This window comes from Pollicipes pollicipes, unplaced genomic scaffold, assembly GCF_011947565.3.
Source record: "Pollicipes pollicipes isolate AB1234 unplaced genomic scaffold, Ppol_2.1 Scaffold_3447;HRSCAF=4054_pilon_pilon_pilon, whole genome shotgun sequence".
Lineage (NCBI taxonomy): Eukaryota > Metazoa > Arthropoda > Thecostraca > Pollicipedomorpha > Pollicipedidae > Pollicipes > Pollicipes pollicipes.
The window spans coordinates 11,655,091-11,672,890 of NW_023596297.1; the positions used below are offsets into that span (position 1 = coordinate 11,655,091).

The window sequence follows — 17,800 nt, forward strand, 5'->3', positions numbered from 1 at the left end:
CCACCTGTCTTGTGCGGACATGCGCTATGTGGAACTACCAATAGCATCATTGGGCGGTGCGTGGCGTAGAGCGACCCCCTCCGGCCGGGGCGGAGGGTACGGCGCCCGCGTGCCGTGGCGCCTGCTGCATGCTGTGGGCATGGACATGGCTTCACCGTCCCGTAATTGGACCACCCGCTAGGGAGGACAGCGGCGCTTCTTCGTGGCGATGGGGTGCTACTCTGGGCGCTGGTGAGCCTCCGGTTCTGTGCGAAAACGAGGCGACGGGCAGGTTCAAGACCTACCACGGACTCACTGCTTGCGTTATTTCTTCCATGCAGCTTCGCCCAGGGGTGTAGTTTCCTGTTCAGTTGGAGGGTTGGCTTCAGCCCCACCCAAACTTTGGCTTCGACCATCAAGTTTGGGAGGAAAATGGGACAAATGCTGACAAAAACCTGTTTGCTGGCATTTTTGGGGGGAAATTTGGGTCATTTTTCACAGTTCTTCCTCTCCCCCAAGCTTATTTTGCGAAGCTACGTTGGCTTTACCGTTCACAGTCTATGGTAGTATGGTCAGTTGCAAGCAGCTCGATTTGCGCTGTTTTCTCAAAATGGCTTCCACACTAGTGTGAAGGCATCTCGGCGTCGCTCAGAACATCAGACCCGGACGAGCGCGCTCTCCGTGTGCGGCCGCGCTTCTGGGCCAATCGTCAATGAGCACCATGTCTGTCCTAAATTTGTATTGTGTGTGTGCTAGCCTGGCTGCCCAGACGGCAGCCTCAAACACGGACGTCCGTTTAGAATCTGGACCGGACGTGAGCCGACACAGGCGGCCCGAGATATGGGCTTAGAGGGTGCCCCCAAACACGGTGTCCGCTTAGAATGTGGACAGGACGTGAGATTTCACCATTCCGCAAACTGGGCCGACTCAAACGGCCGAGACATAGGCCTTAAAACTGGTGTGAGCGTCGTATGTGGGGTAGGGGGAGGGGGGGGGGGGGGGGGGCACGGAGCTATGGGCCTCCTAGTTGCCGTGCAAGCCTACAATGTGACTCAGTGGTGATGTGTAGAAAGGACTGACTGGGAATAAGGTTTAGCTGACCGATTTGAAGCACCGTCCCCACGCTCCGGGGTACGCAGAGTGCAGGGTCTCAACGTCGGGGCCGGCCACGGATGGTCCTCAACTGCGGAGGATGTTGCGCCCAAATTAAAGTTTTGCTGAACACCTTTCCAGCAAGAGGTGTGCGAATGTGCGCCAATCTTTACATCCCCTGGGTCGAAGCCCGTTCACCGGGGTCTGTTGACTTCTCACAAGGTCTCGTAAACACCAGCGGAAATAAACATCACCAACGTTGCAAAGAAGCATGTCGACGTCTATTACGAAGGGGAAAGGGTGGAAAACCACACTTATTCTAGTGAGGAAAGAGCGCCCCGTCAGCGCAATCTCGCTTTCAGGCGGGCTGTGAACAAGGTGGGCAAGGTGTTGACCGCCTGAGCCCCAACTTTCTAAAAAATTAAAAATTTTCTTATGGGCGTACACCGGAAAGAAACACAGTGGCTGTCACCCCCATCAACATGGGCGAATCTCTGCGTGGCACCCTCCCTGACGTTTATTGCAGGGAGGCGTCTTCTTTTCTTCATTGCCGTGAAATACTATCGGCTTCCAGATTACAAGATAGCTACCATATCAAAAACGTCCTGCAATGTGGCGCACTCAAGGGGCGCGCTGAGCGCAAGGCGATTGAGCGGTTGTGGCACGCTAGGAGGCATTCGTGTGTCAGCACGCTGCGATGTGATGCTGTGCTAATTGTTGAAATTTCAAGCACGCATTCTGCATCGAAAGATAGTATTACTTATCAGCACATATTTTCACATGCATCGTCCGTTGCCAGCCGAGCTGGTTGGTGAACAGTGAGGCATTCACGGGTAAGGTTCCCTGTAAAGAAGTGCGGAGCTTACTCCAGGGTGCCGTCAGTTGCGCCCGCTTGTCACCCGTCTATGTGCATTTTCAACATTTCACTGATAGGCTATGAAAAAGCCGCTGTAATTTAAACATCAATTACCCTTTTCTGTTCTGTTTTCTTTCTTTTCTGTTTCTGTGGTCCTCTATTAGTAGCTAGTTTTGCAGTCACAACTCAAATGAAGTTTGTTTGCCTTCTCAGACACAGTTTAGAGCGTCTTGGACGTCCTGTAAACAAAAAATTTTAGTAGTTTTGATGCATAAATATAGCTAAATGGTAGAGTGTGGAGGTGTTACAACACTAACAGTACTCATGAGGATGATGGGTAAGACGAGTGGTTTGTGTACATACCTTAAACATTTGTTATGCAAGTATGTAACTCATTTTGCACATATTCCAGAAGCTGAGTGGATCAGCTCCTAGCTGCCAGGAAGCCATGGCAACACAGCCCAGTCATGTAGAAGTGCCACAGTCTGTTAAAGATGGTCTGCAACAGTTGAACACCATACCACAGCAGCCTGCCAGTCACATCACAGCAAGCATGCTCAAGTACCTGACAGGGACAGAGGGGGTTAATAAAGAAATCATGGCAGAAGAAGTTAACAACTTTGCTTCCATGGCAGATATTGAGCCAAGTAGTGCGCAGACATTGGCTAAAGCCCTGCTGAGCATGCTGAAAGCATTCTTCAGAGCAGGATTATCATCTAAACAGGTCCAGAGTGACCTGGAGAGACTAAAGATTTCTGAGCAAATAACCATGGTAATCATCAGACTTTGGACCAAATATGTCCACCAGCCAGATCCAACACCTGAAGAAAAAATTGTTGGGAGAAGCACAGAGCCGGATGATCACCCTCTTGAACCCAAACCAGTTGAGGAGGTGGAAAGTGAAGTCCCACTGAGCTTGGACGCCGCTCTTGACGAGGACATGGTGTGTTCATTTGACGAGTTTGTTGACGTGCAGTGGAGCTTTGGCGTGACTGCGGCGAGCAGCGACGCGGCGCGAGTCGGCAGGACGTTCGTCTGGCTCGATCTGCACCTGGTGACGCCCAGCGGGCAGGCGACGGTGAAAAAACTCCAACTCTCTGTCACCCAGTTCTATTCGCTGCTGCATCAGCTGGAGAAGTCCCGTGCCCTGGGCAGATTCATGTGATTTGGCATGTCAGTGACCAAAAGGTGATTAGTGTATGGATTTAAAGAGTGCTGTGGACATGTCACTCTGTAAATGGGAGTATCCTGGTGCAAGTGCTTTGACATTTGGAAACATGTGAATGATTCAGGTGCACACAAGTTAAGCATATCTATCGTGACCAGATGCTGGTACCGCCCAGGGAAATGCAAAGCTCTGAGCTTCCAGCTGGTGGATATTGTGAATTGGATGTCCCAGGTTATGCGATTCTTACAAGTTATAGGATGCCAAGATGACATTCCGACATCTGTGACGTCGTGTTTTTATGAGTGGCAAGAGGAGATAGTTTCCATGACATAAAAGGTTATGTGAATATATCTGCCACCGTTGACTGTAAACGTTGTATTCGTCATCCGGACCTGTGGCCTTGTGAGGTCTCCAGGAGCAGCACACGACAGGGTTCTAGTTTAGCCATCAGATTGTCAATAGCAAATGATGGGCTGGCGCGCTGGATGGCTGGTGAACTGGACGGTAATAGCCTCCGCTGAAATGTTCATCTTCCTGGTGGTAGCCTCAGTCTCATGTCAGCAGGGTCGCGTTCCACTCTCAGGCTGCGTTCGCTCTCCCCACAGTCGGGTGGGGTAGTGCCCACTGGCTACGACGTGACGATCACCCTTGCGCAGGTCATTGGAAATGGGTGAAGGAATAGACGTAAGTCATTGCACGACGTCGCGAACGGTTCCTGACCTGACGCATGCGTCGCTCATCACAAGCATTTCATCACATCACCAAAGAAAATACGAGCAGATGCGTTTATGCATAAAAGTTAATCGATTCAAGTTCAATGAGTCCCCCACGTCACGGACACAGCATAATCCTACCAAAGACATATTTCGCGCACTGCCATCTTTACACATACTGCTGATAGATCGCAACACAATGCACATATACATGAAACCCGGTAAGAGGAGACCGCTGTAACTCGCCTCGTGCCTTCAGCAACGGAACCGCGCCTGGGGCACATTCTACGGCGAGGCTCAACGCTCACGACTTCTGCTGCATCGCTGTAGCCCAGTCCACGGTTCGGTTGTTCGGGACACCGACTTTTCAACACCGAGTCGCAGAGCAGCGTCGGCCGACGGTGATCCGACAATGACATTTTCTAGAAAGATAACACGATAGCAACATTAATTCACTGGTCGCCAACAGGCTCGGCCCGCTGATCACCATCGGATTTGACCGTCTGATCGCCGTCGGACCCGGCCAGCTGGTCCTGTCCAGTCAGCTGATCGCCGCCGGAGCTGGTCAGCTGATCGCCGTCGGGCTTGGCCAGGCCGTCGGCACGTCGTTTGGTGACGGCGTCCCGGTAGGGCGGGTTGATGGGCGGCTGGGTCGGCTCGCGGTACTCGTACTCGGCATCCTCGCTGAGCTGGAGGCGACACGGGGCGTCGTCGGCATCTCACACAGGTCACGGCCGCGGCCCGCCGGTCCGCCGAGCACACACGCCAGACATCGCACCCACCAAACAATCCAGCAGGCACAGCGCTCATCGGACCCGGTCCAATCATCACACACTGCGCTGTCTGAGAGCTGATCAGATGTGTTTTCTGTGTTGAATGCGTACAGCAGGTAACTGTGCGCCGGCTAGGTGGGACCGTGCCAACAGACAGCGTGCGGCAGTTTCCACAGCAAAGGCTCACGCACATAATAACGTAAGTTTCCGCAACAACAGTGCAGCAACGTGCGGTCCCGTCAAGTCTGAACCACAATCTTGCTTCTTAATACAGTGCGTCAAGTACGACGCGCATAGTATACCTACGCACGCTGTAAGACACATCCCATCCATGCGCGATATACACGCGCACGCGCACACGCACGCGCAGGCATACACACACAGACACACGCACGCGTGCGCAATTGGTGACTCCTTGCCGTGATGCTGACCTTGAGTGGATAGGTGAGATCGGCGTCGTAGCCGGAGAGGTCACCGCAGGCCATGAACGGCACGATGATCCGGTTAGGCCCGGTGAGCCCCTCCAGGTCCGAGTACTGGTGGTCCAGCAGCGGGTTGGTCAGGTTCGGCACGTACCCCTCGGGCGGCCGGTAGTCCTCGCAGACAACGAACGACTCTGCGGAACGGCGGTCCAGTACTGAGTTTTGGACCATGAAAGGCGTGCCCAAGCCGCGCACATGGACAATGTTTTGACGGCCCAGTCGCCACAACTGGCGTGAGCTGCTAATCTTGTGAGCTTGGCACGGCACATATAGCACTGACATAAATGTAGCAGCAATACTGAGAAAATAAAATGCTTGGCAGAAGACGACAAGCAGAAGGCCGGAATCGGGGCAATGCAGCTTCGTTAAGACCATAATGCTGCTGACTTGCTACATTTTGGTCGTGGGCCACCGACTACAGACGAAGAATAACCAAATTCTACACAAGTGCACGCTTCACATACATGACTTGCCTTCCGTCATCTTAACCCATCTTTATTCCAGACCCATAATTGGTGGTGGTGGTGGTGGGGAGGGGGGGGGGGAGGGGAGACAGCCATCACCATTGCGTCCATACGCGTGCACGGACACGCCTCCTCACGCACCTATGCTGGAGTTGCGCGAGCTGCGTGGCTTGCTAACAGTGACGCGTCGGAAGAACACCTTTAGCTGAGAGTACAGCAGCGTCACGTCCTTGCCGCGGAATATCTTCGCCACGAAGGTGCCGCCCGGCGTCAGCACGTGGGTGGTGATGTTGAGCGCAGCCAGCAGCAGCTGCGCCTGCACCAGGTCACCAAAGCCCAGTCAGCAATGGCATGCTCCGAACCGGTGTTGCTGGACCTGACAGAATACGAACATGGCCACAGTGCCTTACCATCTATCATGAAGCCTAAGCCAACTGTCCACGGAAGTCCCCCCCCCCCCCCCCCCGCCCAGGCAACCAATGACTGAACTGTCACGTTCACACAGCGCCGCTATCAGAAGTTGCTCAGGACATTGTTGCAACTTTTTCTCTGCCTGTGACGCGCATCATGCATGCACACTGCTCATATCACGGACGCTAACGCGTTTGGCCGGAACCAGGCCGCGTTCCGTGCGCCGCTGGCGGGGCGCTGCCCCCCCCCCCCCCCCCCCCCACACACACACACCTGGATGTACTCGTCGAGGTCGTGCAGGCCAGTGACATCGGGCGCGCCGTCGCAGACCACCAGCTGCGCCTGCTGTCCGTCCAGCTGCGTGATGATCTCCTCGGCCGTCGACTGCTTGGTGATGTCGCCCTGGATCTGCACCACGCCCGGCAGCGGAGCCATCGCCTGCAGGTCCACGGCCACGATCTTGACTCCGTCACAGGACTGGCCGTCATTTCTGTGGAACGGGAGTCACGAAATGGCTGTGACTCGTCCACATCTGCACTGGCAGTGGGATATGGTGTGTGACAGATATTGGCGCGGGGAAAAGAAGCACAGGTTATGCGCCATATTTGAGATACTAGAAAACAAGTGCTTTGGAAAATAAGCTCTTAAGTATAACTACACATCGGATTTGGTTAGCAATACACGCATTTATGCAACTTAACTGGAGGCGCCACTTTACAAATCAGTTAGGGAGGGCACAGTCATTAAGGTTGACACAACCTGCCCGCAAACCTTATTTTCCCCGGATCTAGGCCATTTAACCCTCGTCCTGAGCTGCTGATGGGATAGGGAGGGGGTGATGCAGCCCCAGTTTTTTTTAAGATACCTCTTCAGCTTGTGACATCATCCCCAAATTTTTGTAAGCCTATGGGACATCCATTGCATGTAAATGTGTTCCTAGCTTTCCTGGTTTAGATTGGCATTAACCTGTCAAATCTCAGGCAGAAGCCAAACTCACGTCAGTTTTCTTGACAGAACTTGACTCCAACTGCCAGGTGCAGCACACAGATCAACAACACGTGTCACACCTGAAATGGCACAAAGTGGGATAATCAAAAGCATGCCACAGCCATAATTCACAAATCACACAGGTATGCCAGATGTTTAATCACAACTTTATGCCATATTGATAATTGTTGAATGCATCCAGTCCAAATTCAGTACCACTGCAAGCATTGTCTTGCATCAGTATTTTATCTTCAGATGAAGCTGTTTCATGCAGAAATGAAAACCCATTAAATTTTGTAAAAATTCAAACTGAAAAAACGCATGCTATGTAGAACATGCTCGGTGCAGCACCATCATGATAACGACTTTAGCACAAATGCCGGGCGCAGAGCATTCAAAAAGTTATAAACTTTGCCGCCAGCATTGCCTCTGGCATGAAACGCAACCAAAATATAACACCGACTCTGCAATCTCTACGCTGGCCCGGGATTGATGATTTGGTGGAAAAGAGGGACAAACTGAAAGTATTCTAAGCCCTAAGATGCAAAGAACGGCCCCTGGCAGTCTGATCTCTTTGCCAAGTTCCTCCATTTAACTAAGGGAGGCGCACTCCTCCACGTCAACGCATCTCCTCCCCCCTCCCCCCCCCACCCAGGTGCCCATTGGAAGCCACCAAGCAAGCCTTTCTGTGCGGCAGCAATTTACAACCGACTACCTCCAACCACCACTATGTCTTCATATGTGACTTCTGAAGGATTAAAAACTCAAATTTCAAAATGCAACTGTTTAGTCATGTGCCTTGATTGCTTGTGTGATTGTATGCCATATGTATGTATGTGTGTTATCTTTGTGAGTTGATGTGGATCCCATTTAATTACAATTCATTTCTTCTTTGTGTGCATGCTGGGTTTGGCAGCTTCTGTAGTAAATTTACCACATTTATTGTATTACAACATTATATTACATTACAATACATTACTGAACATTTGTTGCATTTCTTACTGTATGTTATCTCATTGCATTTGATAGCATTATATAGTAAAGTCTAATATCATTTATATCATATTTTGTAGTATGTTTTATAGCATCAACTTTTATAGTTTTTTGTTTGTAATATGTTGTAATGAGTGGGCAATGCACCAAAGCTAGCAAACGTGAAACAAACTGAACAGCAGAAAAGCCACCTGGTGGGTGGTATTTGAGTAAACAAATACAAGCAAATATAAATGCTGCAAAGGCAATCACAAGCAAGATATCCCATAACACATTTTTTATCAAAAAGTGCTGCGAAAACTCTGTGTAACTTGGCCTTAACCAAGTTTCATGCATGCAAGCACATCATTTAGTGCACCAATGCTGTGTATGGGGCCAGTGCAGAGGTTAATTTTTTGCAGATTGGCCTTCTGTTAGAAGCTACCAGGATGTCATGAAGCATTGGCATCATAAAAGATTCCCCAAATTTTTGCAGATCTCAAATCAACTGCTTTGATAGCTGTATAAGAATATAGTTTGGATTGCAGTACATGCCACAGTATTTACATGCATTGACTTGATAACTGCCAAATACCTGTGGTCACATCTATTCTATTGTTTATAATTACTTCTCTACATAAGTAATTTATAATCCCTTCTCTACATTAATTGCATTGTGCATTTGATCCATATCTTGGTATATGCAGCCAGCACCACTCAAATTTTCACTCTGACACAATGTGGAGGAAAGGTACATGTCTTGGATCATACATGGTGGCCCAGATCCGTCATGCACAAACCTTGACCGTTTGCTGCTGTTATATTGTATCTTTTGCATGTGCACAAAAAATCATACTGCATGATCAGTTTTACATTATAATGCTAGAATATCAATTCATAATAAATATAGCACGCTAAAAAAGTCCCATAAGTCTTTCAAATATAGCTAACTTAGCACTTTGTGCGCCCCAACATCAGCAGCATTGAATGTGATGACCCAATGTAAGATATTAGTATCAGCTTGTCACAAATTTGTATAGTGAACAACATTCTCAACATTAGCATGAAACAGAGGATTAAGTAAATGCCTGTGAAAACCATCATTACCATTGAAAATGTTGAATTCTTCATCAATCTGAAGGAGCTTAAATGCACTTCGCGCTCTCCAGCCTTCCTCCTTTGCCAATCTGTAGTAGATGTCACGCTTATCCTTTGACGAACGACCCATGATGAGCCTAAAAGAAGAGTAAAGGATTTCTTGTGAGTGAGAAAACAATATTAATGCTTAGTTTATTCTTGCGGTCCGGCAGCTCCACAACGCCTAAGTGTAATTCACCTCAAGACTTGCTTTTTGCATTCGCGTGCTTACGGGGGTGCCTTTTTGTCGCTACTGCGGCGCCTTTGCTGCTATGTGGAAGCTGTTAAATGTGGAGAAATGAAGGAATGAAAGTGAATTGTAAAGACAATGCAAAGGAATTAGGGGGGTGAGGTGCATACGGATGTATCGCCGAGTGGACGTTCGGGATTACGCAGTTGAAGAATTGGCACCCTTATGGCGAAAGCGACCGCAAACAATTTTCTTTGGAAAAGCCCTGATCGAATGAGGTGACCAGGGAATGGATTGGAGCTCACGAGATCCCCGAAGGCTGAGCGGTGCCGATATAGTATAAAACAAGCCCCATTTATAGGCGTTTACGCCGCGGAGTATCGATATTATCATGGGGTGCTGATATAACCAACTGATTCAGGATACCAAAATTTCCCTTATGCTCCTGTGTGCTTCCTAGGGTCCAACGATGGCCGAAGTGCAGCCGAAACCATCAGGCGGTCGTAAATAACGAAGGGTCTGAACTAATAAGCGGTCTCAAAGCGGTCAAGGGAGCCCAAATTCATCATGGCTGTATGAGAGTCCAAGATCTTAAGATTGTCATGGCCCTCTCGACGCGAGAAGGCCTGGACAGTAACGGTGTTTCTGTGCGGTCGAAGAGACTTTTAATCTTTACGAGACATTCATAAGACCTTTAAATGATAAACGAGATCTTGAAGACGTTAAAGTGGTACCGATACTCCAATGTCTATGGTCCAAAACAGTCAAGGCACTCCAGGCATTGATGGATCTCAAATTTGTGAATAGTAGTTGAGTAAACGGAGACTTCAAAATCGCTATATAGCCGCAGGAGACGCCTGCAAAAAGTCCCGACAATGCGGGAGGGCCAATATACGATCAGCAGCTCAGAAGTGGTTGTGGCCGGCGTCTGATGAAATTGCTGACCAGGAGGCGGACAAGAGGACCCGACGGACGCAGAGATCAGTGACACTTGTGAAAGATGAGCAATTGGAATTTTCTGCTTGTTCGCAAAATAATGTTGTTTTAAAGAGACCTTCTCTTCTTTTGCGACGATTGCATGCAATTTATCGGATCCAGGACGATATAGAGCTCCTAAATATGATCAGCCAAAACAGACCTTGGGACGGTCAGGAGAGCTAGAGACTGAAACTGAAGACGTCAGTTGATTGACAGATCTCGAACCTGAAGCATCCACGAATGAGACCGCTGAATCCGTCCAGAACTACACTGAAACTGATTGGCTATGGGTCCGACCGGGCCTGGTAATTCCAATCGACAAAATCTACGAAACATAATCTTGCTCATCTACTGACAGTTATTGGAGGGACAGAAGAAGCGGAAATATTTTGATGAGATTGGACATAGTGACCAGCGTGCAGGGCTGTTGCCGCGGCGCTCCTTTTAAGAGGCCGCTTTGGGAAAAAGTGGCATGCCTCATGTCATGTTCCTTGCCAGCCGCGCCTGGCGCACCTGTAGGTCCGACAGTGCGGAGGATATCATGCGATTTTCAGGCGGTGCATACACCTGTACCGTGCGGATGTCTTTATATGCTCTGATTTCCTAAGTGCGGCATCGATCCTTAAAACACCAAGGAACTGGAAGATCCGCGCCTGCCACTTGAAGATCTATGGCTCACACTTGCCGATTCGTGGCTCACATTTGAAAATCCATGACGCGCACATGACGATCCGTGGCTCACACTTGAAGATTCGTGGCTCACTCTTGAAGATTCGTGTCTCACACTTGAAGATCCGCGCCCAAGGTGTACTTCCGCAAAATAAGAGAAAGGAAACTTAACAGAAAAACACGATTAAAACCACGCTCAAATTACGCCCCAAAGCGGGTCTCTCTGCCAATCTAGTCAATTTTCTTTTCATAGTTGGGGCTGGAACGAACGCTTAACGGAAAAAGGAACAACGTACCACTGAGCGCACGCGAACAGTTCCAAACATCAAAACGCACTTTTAAATGTGCGATGATGACTGGGCCACGCTTTTGTCTGTTGTGTCTTCGCTTTCATGGTTTGTTGTTCTACCGCATTGACCTCGGGCCATCAGGATCTGGCCCAGTTTCTACCCGGGTTGCCACTTCTGTTCGCAGTCATCTTTTACTTTACCATGTTGATCGAGTGGAGAGGGCTGCATTTGCTCGAAATGCAAAGCTGCATAATATGAGCAATCAGTAACAGAACTGCATGACCACTTCAGCATGCAGTGAACAGATGAACAGTCTACGCAGAATGAAGTGGATCCAACATTTGCCAAGCATTCCTGTGAAAACGATTCCTGTGATTTCAGAGTAACTGTGGGCTTTACCCTGAATTCGAATATGAACACACATGCCAACTTAGTGACCATGCAAAACGTTTTCTCTCCCTGCGTTCCAGTAAAATGTCATCACGGGGGCAGGACAGGTCATCGGTATATGACACATCCTACCTATTGGAAAATTCGCTATTTTTGCCATAAGCACCGGCTGTGAAAACGTGTTGACACTGCAGCATCTGTCGGCCAGTGCAGGTGTGCCTTTGTGTTTGCGAACCAGTGCAGGCCATGTATTCGACTGTCCATTGTTTTCCAAATAATACACTCAACCAGAAACTAGCGCCTAGATTAACTTCCCGTAACCCCCTTACGTCATGATGTCAAGGTGCTGACAGGTGTAAACATTCTGTCAAATCAATGCGGCAGTTAAGTAGCTGAGTGGTAACAGGGTCACAGGTTTTCCCAACCACCGAAGCGGCACAAACATGTCGTGATAAATCACTTCTTGCACCTGGAAACCAGTATGCATCGGTGCAGGTTTGTGCAACCGACAAAGAGTCGTATCACGTCACCGTAAAAACGTCGTCCCCGCCTTCCCACCAGTCGCACCAAGGAAAGCTGCAGCTAATGACCGCCAGCGTCGCTTTTGCCCGATGTTGTCCAGCGGAAGGTGTGACAGACACCCGAACCAGTCGAGCTAAACAGGACACCCGCCACCTGGGCAGGACACCCGACACCCGGAAAGGACGCCTAACACCCGGACAGGACACCTAACACCCGGGCAAGACACCCGACACCCGGTCAGGATACCTGGCACCCGGACAGGACACCCAACAACCGGACAGGACACCTGACACCAGGACAAGACACCCGACACCCGGAGAGGACACAGGACAGGACACCTGACACCCGGAGATGACACTTGACACCCGGACAAGACACCCGGACAGGACACATGACACCCGGACATGATACCCAACACCCGGACAGGACACCTGACACCCGGACATGACACCCAACACCCGGACAGGACACCTGACACCCGAACAAGACACCCGACACCCAGACAGGACAGCTGAGCCAGGCAACCCGCTGCTGGTTCCTACTCAGCAAGGAACATGCTTGTGACAACGCTGTGTAGACAATGAGCGACATTGAGCCTTTGTTAACGACCAACTGAAGAATAGTCAGATTCAATCGCCTGGAATTCATTGCGTACACATTCAGAGATGGACCACAACACATGCACACATGTACAGCGGAGATGATCATAGCTGTTTTAGAAATGACAACAGTCCGTTCCTCAATCCCTTCCCTGCAATACCACCGCCCGTTATTCAGCATCCTGTCATTCTTGCAGGGTGGATCGTTGCTCTCGCGGCAATCCTTTTTGCAACTTTGTTGGGCTTAGTGAATTGCGAGTTCCGACGAAACATGATATAAGCATCCGCAAAACGAAATATTGCTTGAAAGTTACGTTGCGGTCTTGCTTCATACAGTTCACTACTGGGGTGCTGTCTGTAATTCACTGGCTAGGAATAACCGCCGCTACCGTTTATGTCACTGCTCGTTACAATAGACATATCATCCGAGCTGCAGGTCGCTTTGGGCGCCTTATTGTCTGGGGTATAACTAAAACATTTTCGGAGTATGTGTTTGCATGAGTTTGAAATGATTGGAATAATTAATGAAGGCTAAGATATTAAATACCACCAGCAGGCGAATTGGGTAAAAAGAAAAAAACGTGCTTGGCTTAAACAACGGCAAAGTAAACCATATATTTAACCATCATTTATTTCAGGCCACCAAACCAAGGATATGTGGCAAAAGAAATGCACCAGTACTCAAGGCATGCGAGAATGAGATGAGACAGACAATGTACGCTTAATTAAGTCTCGAATGACTTCAATCAAAATTGTCGGGAAAGTGCCACGAACATTTTTTGATGGTGGTCAAAGGTAAAAGGCCACTTTTTCAGTTTTATGAATGAATGCAGAAGTAGGTAATTTGAGCTGAAAATGTAAAGAGAGGCACAGCCAGAACCTTAGCAAGTGACAGAGGGGAGGGAGACACAAGGTTGAAAAAGATCTCTGATGGGGATCCTTCCCCCCAGAAAAAACGCATCACGTTATGTGGCCGACTTTATTTCGAGAGAAGCATGATCCTCTTTGTTGCATTTTATTGAAAACTTTTTTAACTGGCATGTAAGCCAGGAGCTACCAGAAGATGCAACCATGTTCGAATGCTGACTTTAATAAACTGAAGAAAGCGGGCGTTAAGTGACTTCATTTAATAACCCACCGTCACTTCTCATTTTACAGCGATTGAGTGCACTCTTTATAAATGCAGGGAAATAAGTGGTTGCATCAGATTTTTCAATGCTCTGCAGAGATGTCGCGGGACCAGTGAGCGTTAATTGTAGATCGATATAGCTTCACAAAGCTGCTTTAACATGGCTAACTCATGTGTTTGCGCGAAAATTTTGTCCAACCTCCAGTCCGAATCGATTAGTGAGAAAAAACATGAAGCATTTAACACACGCGCTTGCGAGTAAAAAAAAAGTTTCCGAGCGTTGGCGTCCTCAAAGCCCGCTCAGCCTCGGTCCCGCGGCTAACGCTAGGCAGCGGCCAAATGAGCCGACGAAAATGGTGATGCGTCTAAAAAAGTATCTTTGATCGCGTTAGAGCATAAATTAGCACGTTTAGAAGACAGCTCTGACGTAAACCTCACCTGCACGATTTTATGATGCCCCGAACAACATGCTATTTCCTTCCTATGTCCTTGTAAACGTATTTACAGCACAGCGAACTGGTGCTGGAATCTGGTGGTGGAATTGGAAGAGTTTGTCGTTTTTGAATCTTATAATATATATACATATATATATATATATATATATATATATATATATATATATATATATATATGTATATATGTATATATACATCAGGTGCGGAAAGCTATCTCACCTGGACAGATGGCTCCAGATCGACGCGGTGTCCCTCATTGACGCAACAAGATCCCATATCGTCACAGGTGGTCCAATAACTGACACAGGGACTCCAGTTCGGCTTAACGGGTCCCTGGCTGAAATTGAATGGAGGACTCCCGTTTAGTACTGGGGCTCTGACTGGCACAGGGCCTTTCCATCCCCTCATTGAAGACTCTCAGCATAAGCTTCCTTATCTCCTTTAACTGCCAGAGGGCCGAGACCAACGCAAGAGACCCTCTGGCCCCGGTCCCATCCCTGCTTGGGAGATGGACCCCAGGGCTCAGACGGACACAGAGCCGACTGTTCGGTGCAGGTGGTCTCTTGCCAAACTGGAGGCCCGCATTGACCCTAAGTAAGACCATATGCATGACCATATGGATGTAAGAGTGTAAGGGACCCTGTTCTTTGGGTGTAAGAGACACTTTGACGGACGTTTTAGGTCACGGCCTGGGGCCGCCAAATTGAAGCCGGCCGGAGGCCCTTAATGAGGCCTTATGACTCTAATCGACTCGGGGAACTTTAATGTGGTTCACAGCCAGCCTTTCGGGCCATTCAGCCTACCAACTGGGCTCTTCATCGTCGACCTCGAGAAGCTCTTTGGACCTCTCTTCGGGCACGTCGAGCACCGCCAATGGTTGAATGGGGGCCTTTTGCCAACACTGGACCCCCTGCCAGTCACTGTGGCCACTGGCCGTCACAAGGGCTCCCCTTTAAAGAGAGTGTTCCACATTAGTATGGGGGTTTGAGCTGAAATGGTCGTCTGGAGGGCATTTCGGTGCTGTTCACAATCCTTCAGCAATTTCCAGATATAACGGCCGTCAAATGACTCTCAATCAATGCTGTGCAAGGTACAATGACGTGACCAAACCATGACGCATTGAAAAGCACATTTGCTAAACAAAGCGTTGTGCTGTCTAGAGCGGTCTTTTCTACTTAAAAAGCATACCAATAGTTAAAAGGGAGCTTGTTTCATCATATCTGATGTTTACTTTAACATCTTTAAATGCGAAAGACTCACGGCTTGGAAAATGGGCCCTGAGGCTTCGACCATCACCGAGCAGACTATTCGACACTGGTGATGCCTGACCGATATAGGGGCCCTAATCGACTCAGGGTACTCCAGTCAGCATAAAGGACCTTCTGATTGAAATTTGAGAGCCCGGCCCTTGGGACCAGGCCCCTTAATGCTGCCTCCGGCCAGCCGTTCGAACCCCTTGAGATCTAAGGGAGTGAGGCACGTGCATCATTCCCCCCGCCCCTTCCTCTGCATTTACTAATGGTAAGCAAGTATTTATGATAGGGTCAACACTAAGAGTCTACCCACATTACATGGGCCACCTAAATCCCAATGTTCTGGATTTTGCCTGCAACTGCTTTGCAATACAATTTCTACCCACGCGTTCAAATATCGCTCAGCAGCACCGACAATGACGATGCTATCTATGATTTGTCATAAACCAGTATTTTTTACTTGAGCTTCATATCCCCTCTCCTCGGGCGCAGATGATCGAAGCTTTTTTGGAAAAGAAGGAGAAAATGAAATTATGAACACATCAAATCCCACTACTTCATACAACACCACGGCTCATCTGGTTCCACAAAACGACCTAAGACATCTGCTTTGCTGATCTCTTTTTGCTGAATCTCTTCTCGATCAACGCAGGGTCCTCCCCCTAGTCGAGACGAAGGTATGTTCTTAGTCATAGAGAACATGCCGCTGTTATTCATGGAGGGTTGTTAGTCATGGGAGTCGCTCGCCTAGTCCGAATAGGGCCTCATGTATTGCTGCATCACGGCCACATTCGTCATGACGGGGGCCTTTTGCCGCGCCAACAACCTCAACCATTCAAGCTGTCAAGAACGCAAGATAGCAGTCTTCTTGCTACAACGTGGGCCTCCATCACCAGAATGTTGTTTTTTAAAGCCCTCAAGCGTTCAGGTTTGCAGCTTTCAGGCGTTTTCATGAGTTGGAACGTTATTAGAATACATTTAGCCGGCCGACCTCCCGAGCCCAGAACACGTCATCCAGTTTGAAATAAATATACCCTATAATTTAAGAAGAAATCAAGGCCTCAAAGAAATCAAACGGATTGCACTGATGACCAGATCATCATCCGTGCCCTTCTGGAATAAGAATGCGGTTTCAGGTTTTAGCCTGGGCAAATCTGTGTCAGAGATACCCCACGCACCAAACGCCACCGTTTTCATAGCAATCATGCCTTTTCTAACTTGAGGTCAATGCATGCTTGTTAGGGTGTTTTGCTGGTCATACATCTTTCTCGGACTTGTGCTTGTGTAGGAATGCTAAAGTTAAAACTTCCCTCAATTCGCATCAAGTCGTCGTATGCGCCAGATCTGAGCCTTATGACTTGTTAAGGCTAAATTTCCTACAAAAAATTACTGTCCTGTCCTGTAAAAGTTGCAAGCTAATCAAAGAGCAGCACAATTTGCCCTTTTGTTTCAGCGCGAGGCGAGTAGGATAGTGTGCGTATACCCTAAGTCCCTTTATAGTGCTCCGGCGTCTGCCTCAATACATTTGGTACTCTGTTAACAGGAATGTTCAGCTTAGCAACGGTGCTGTCGCTTGAAACTCAGTTGTCCATGAGACTGCGTTTTCGTGTGGCGGCTTGGGAACGGTGGTGGCGTGCATTACGCGATGCCCCGAGCTCAGATGATTACCTTTAAGGCTCGGTTTTTAGGTCTGCGTACCTGTGGTGACATGCAATGCTATTTCATTTGGCGCTTCGGGAACGGTTCAACCGTACCTTGCTAGATGCCCTGTGGTTAAATTGTCATCTTCAGGACTCAGTTTTTAGGTATGCATACCTGTAACATAAGTATATAAGTATATAACCAGGTAACGTGAGAGTATAGTAGTATTAAGCATTGATTCTCTGAAATATGTTTAAGTTCTCGGCCGTTTGGTGTGGATGCTTTGCGGCATGCCACACACCATCATGTAAAATTATCAGGTGTATCTTCCGGTTTGACCTCTGGAGGTCAAACGGCTAAATATGAATCAAAGCCTCGTAGGTGCCACGTTCTCATACCGTAAACTTCCTGTGAAAATTGTCAGACCCTTCAAGGGGCATTTCAATGCACATTAAGTCTATATTGAGTTCATACGGAGGCGTCCAAATTATGGACGTGCTATGGAAGGTAATGTTTTGCTTATATCATAGACGTGTCTCAGAAGCCGTTAGCTGTTCTCGACGACACGCAGCCGGTGGTTTACAACAAAAAGCATGCGCTATGTGGTAAAGATCGTCGCAAAAAAACGGTTTGGCTGCTCGGCACCCAGT

At 48.6% G+C, this 17,800-nt stretch overlaps 1 protein-coding gene across 1 annotated transcript; it reads right to left on the reverse strand.

Annotated features, from left to right (window-relative positions):
• Positions 1-3,528: 3,528 nt before the first annotated feature.
• Positions 3,529-9,228, reverse strand: LOC119092028 (putative tRNA (cytidine(32)/guanosine(34)-2'-O)-methyltransferase). The gene is made up of 6 exons (XM_037214982.1): positions 9,005-9,228; positions 6,936-7,005; positions 6,212-6,428; positions 5,669-5,843; positions 5,013-5,197; positions 3,529-4,497 (listed from the first exon to the last, which is right to left on the reverse strand). Exons 1-6 carry the CDS (start codon positions 9,123-9,125, stop codon positions 4,261-4,263), a joined length of 1,005 nt encoding a protein of 334 aa, XP_037070877.1. The 5' UTR covers positions 9,126-9,228; the 3' UTR covers positions 3,529-4,260.
• Between the last annotated feature and the right edge of the window lie 8,572 nt (positions 9,229-17,800).

Excerpts from the sequence above, each read along its gene's own strand:
- LOC119092028 (XM_037214982.1), bottom strand. The coding sequence starts at position 9,125 with ATGGGTCGTTCGTCAAAGGATAAGCGTGACATCTACTACAGATTGGCA. Across the intron at positions 6,429-6,935 it reads GTTCTGTCAAGAAAACTGAC|AAATGACGGCCAGTCCTGTG; the intron begins GTGAGTTTGGCT and ends CCCGTTCCACAG. Across the intron at positions 4,498-5,012 it reads ATCTCACCTATCCACTCAAG|CTCAGCGAGGATGCCGAGTA; the intron begins GTCAGCATCACG and ends TGTCGCCTCCAG.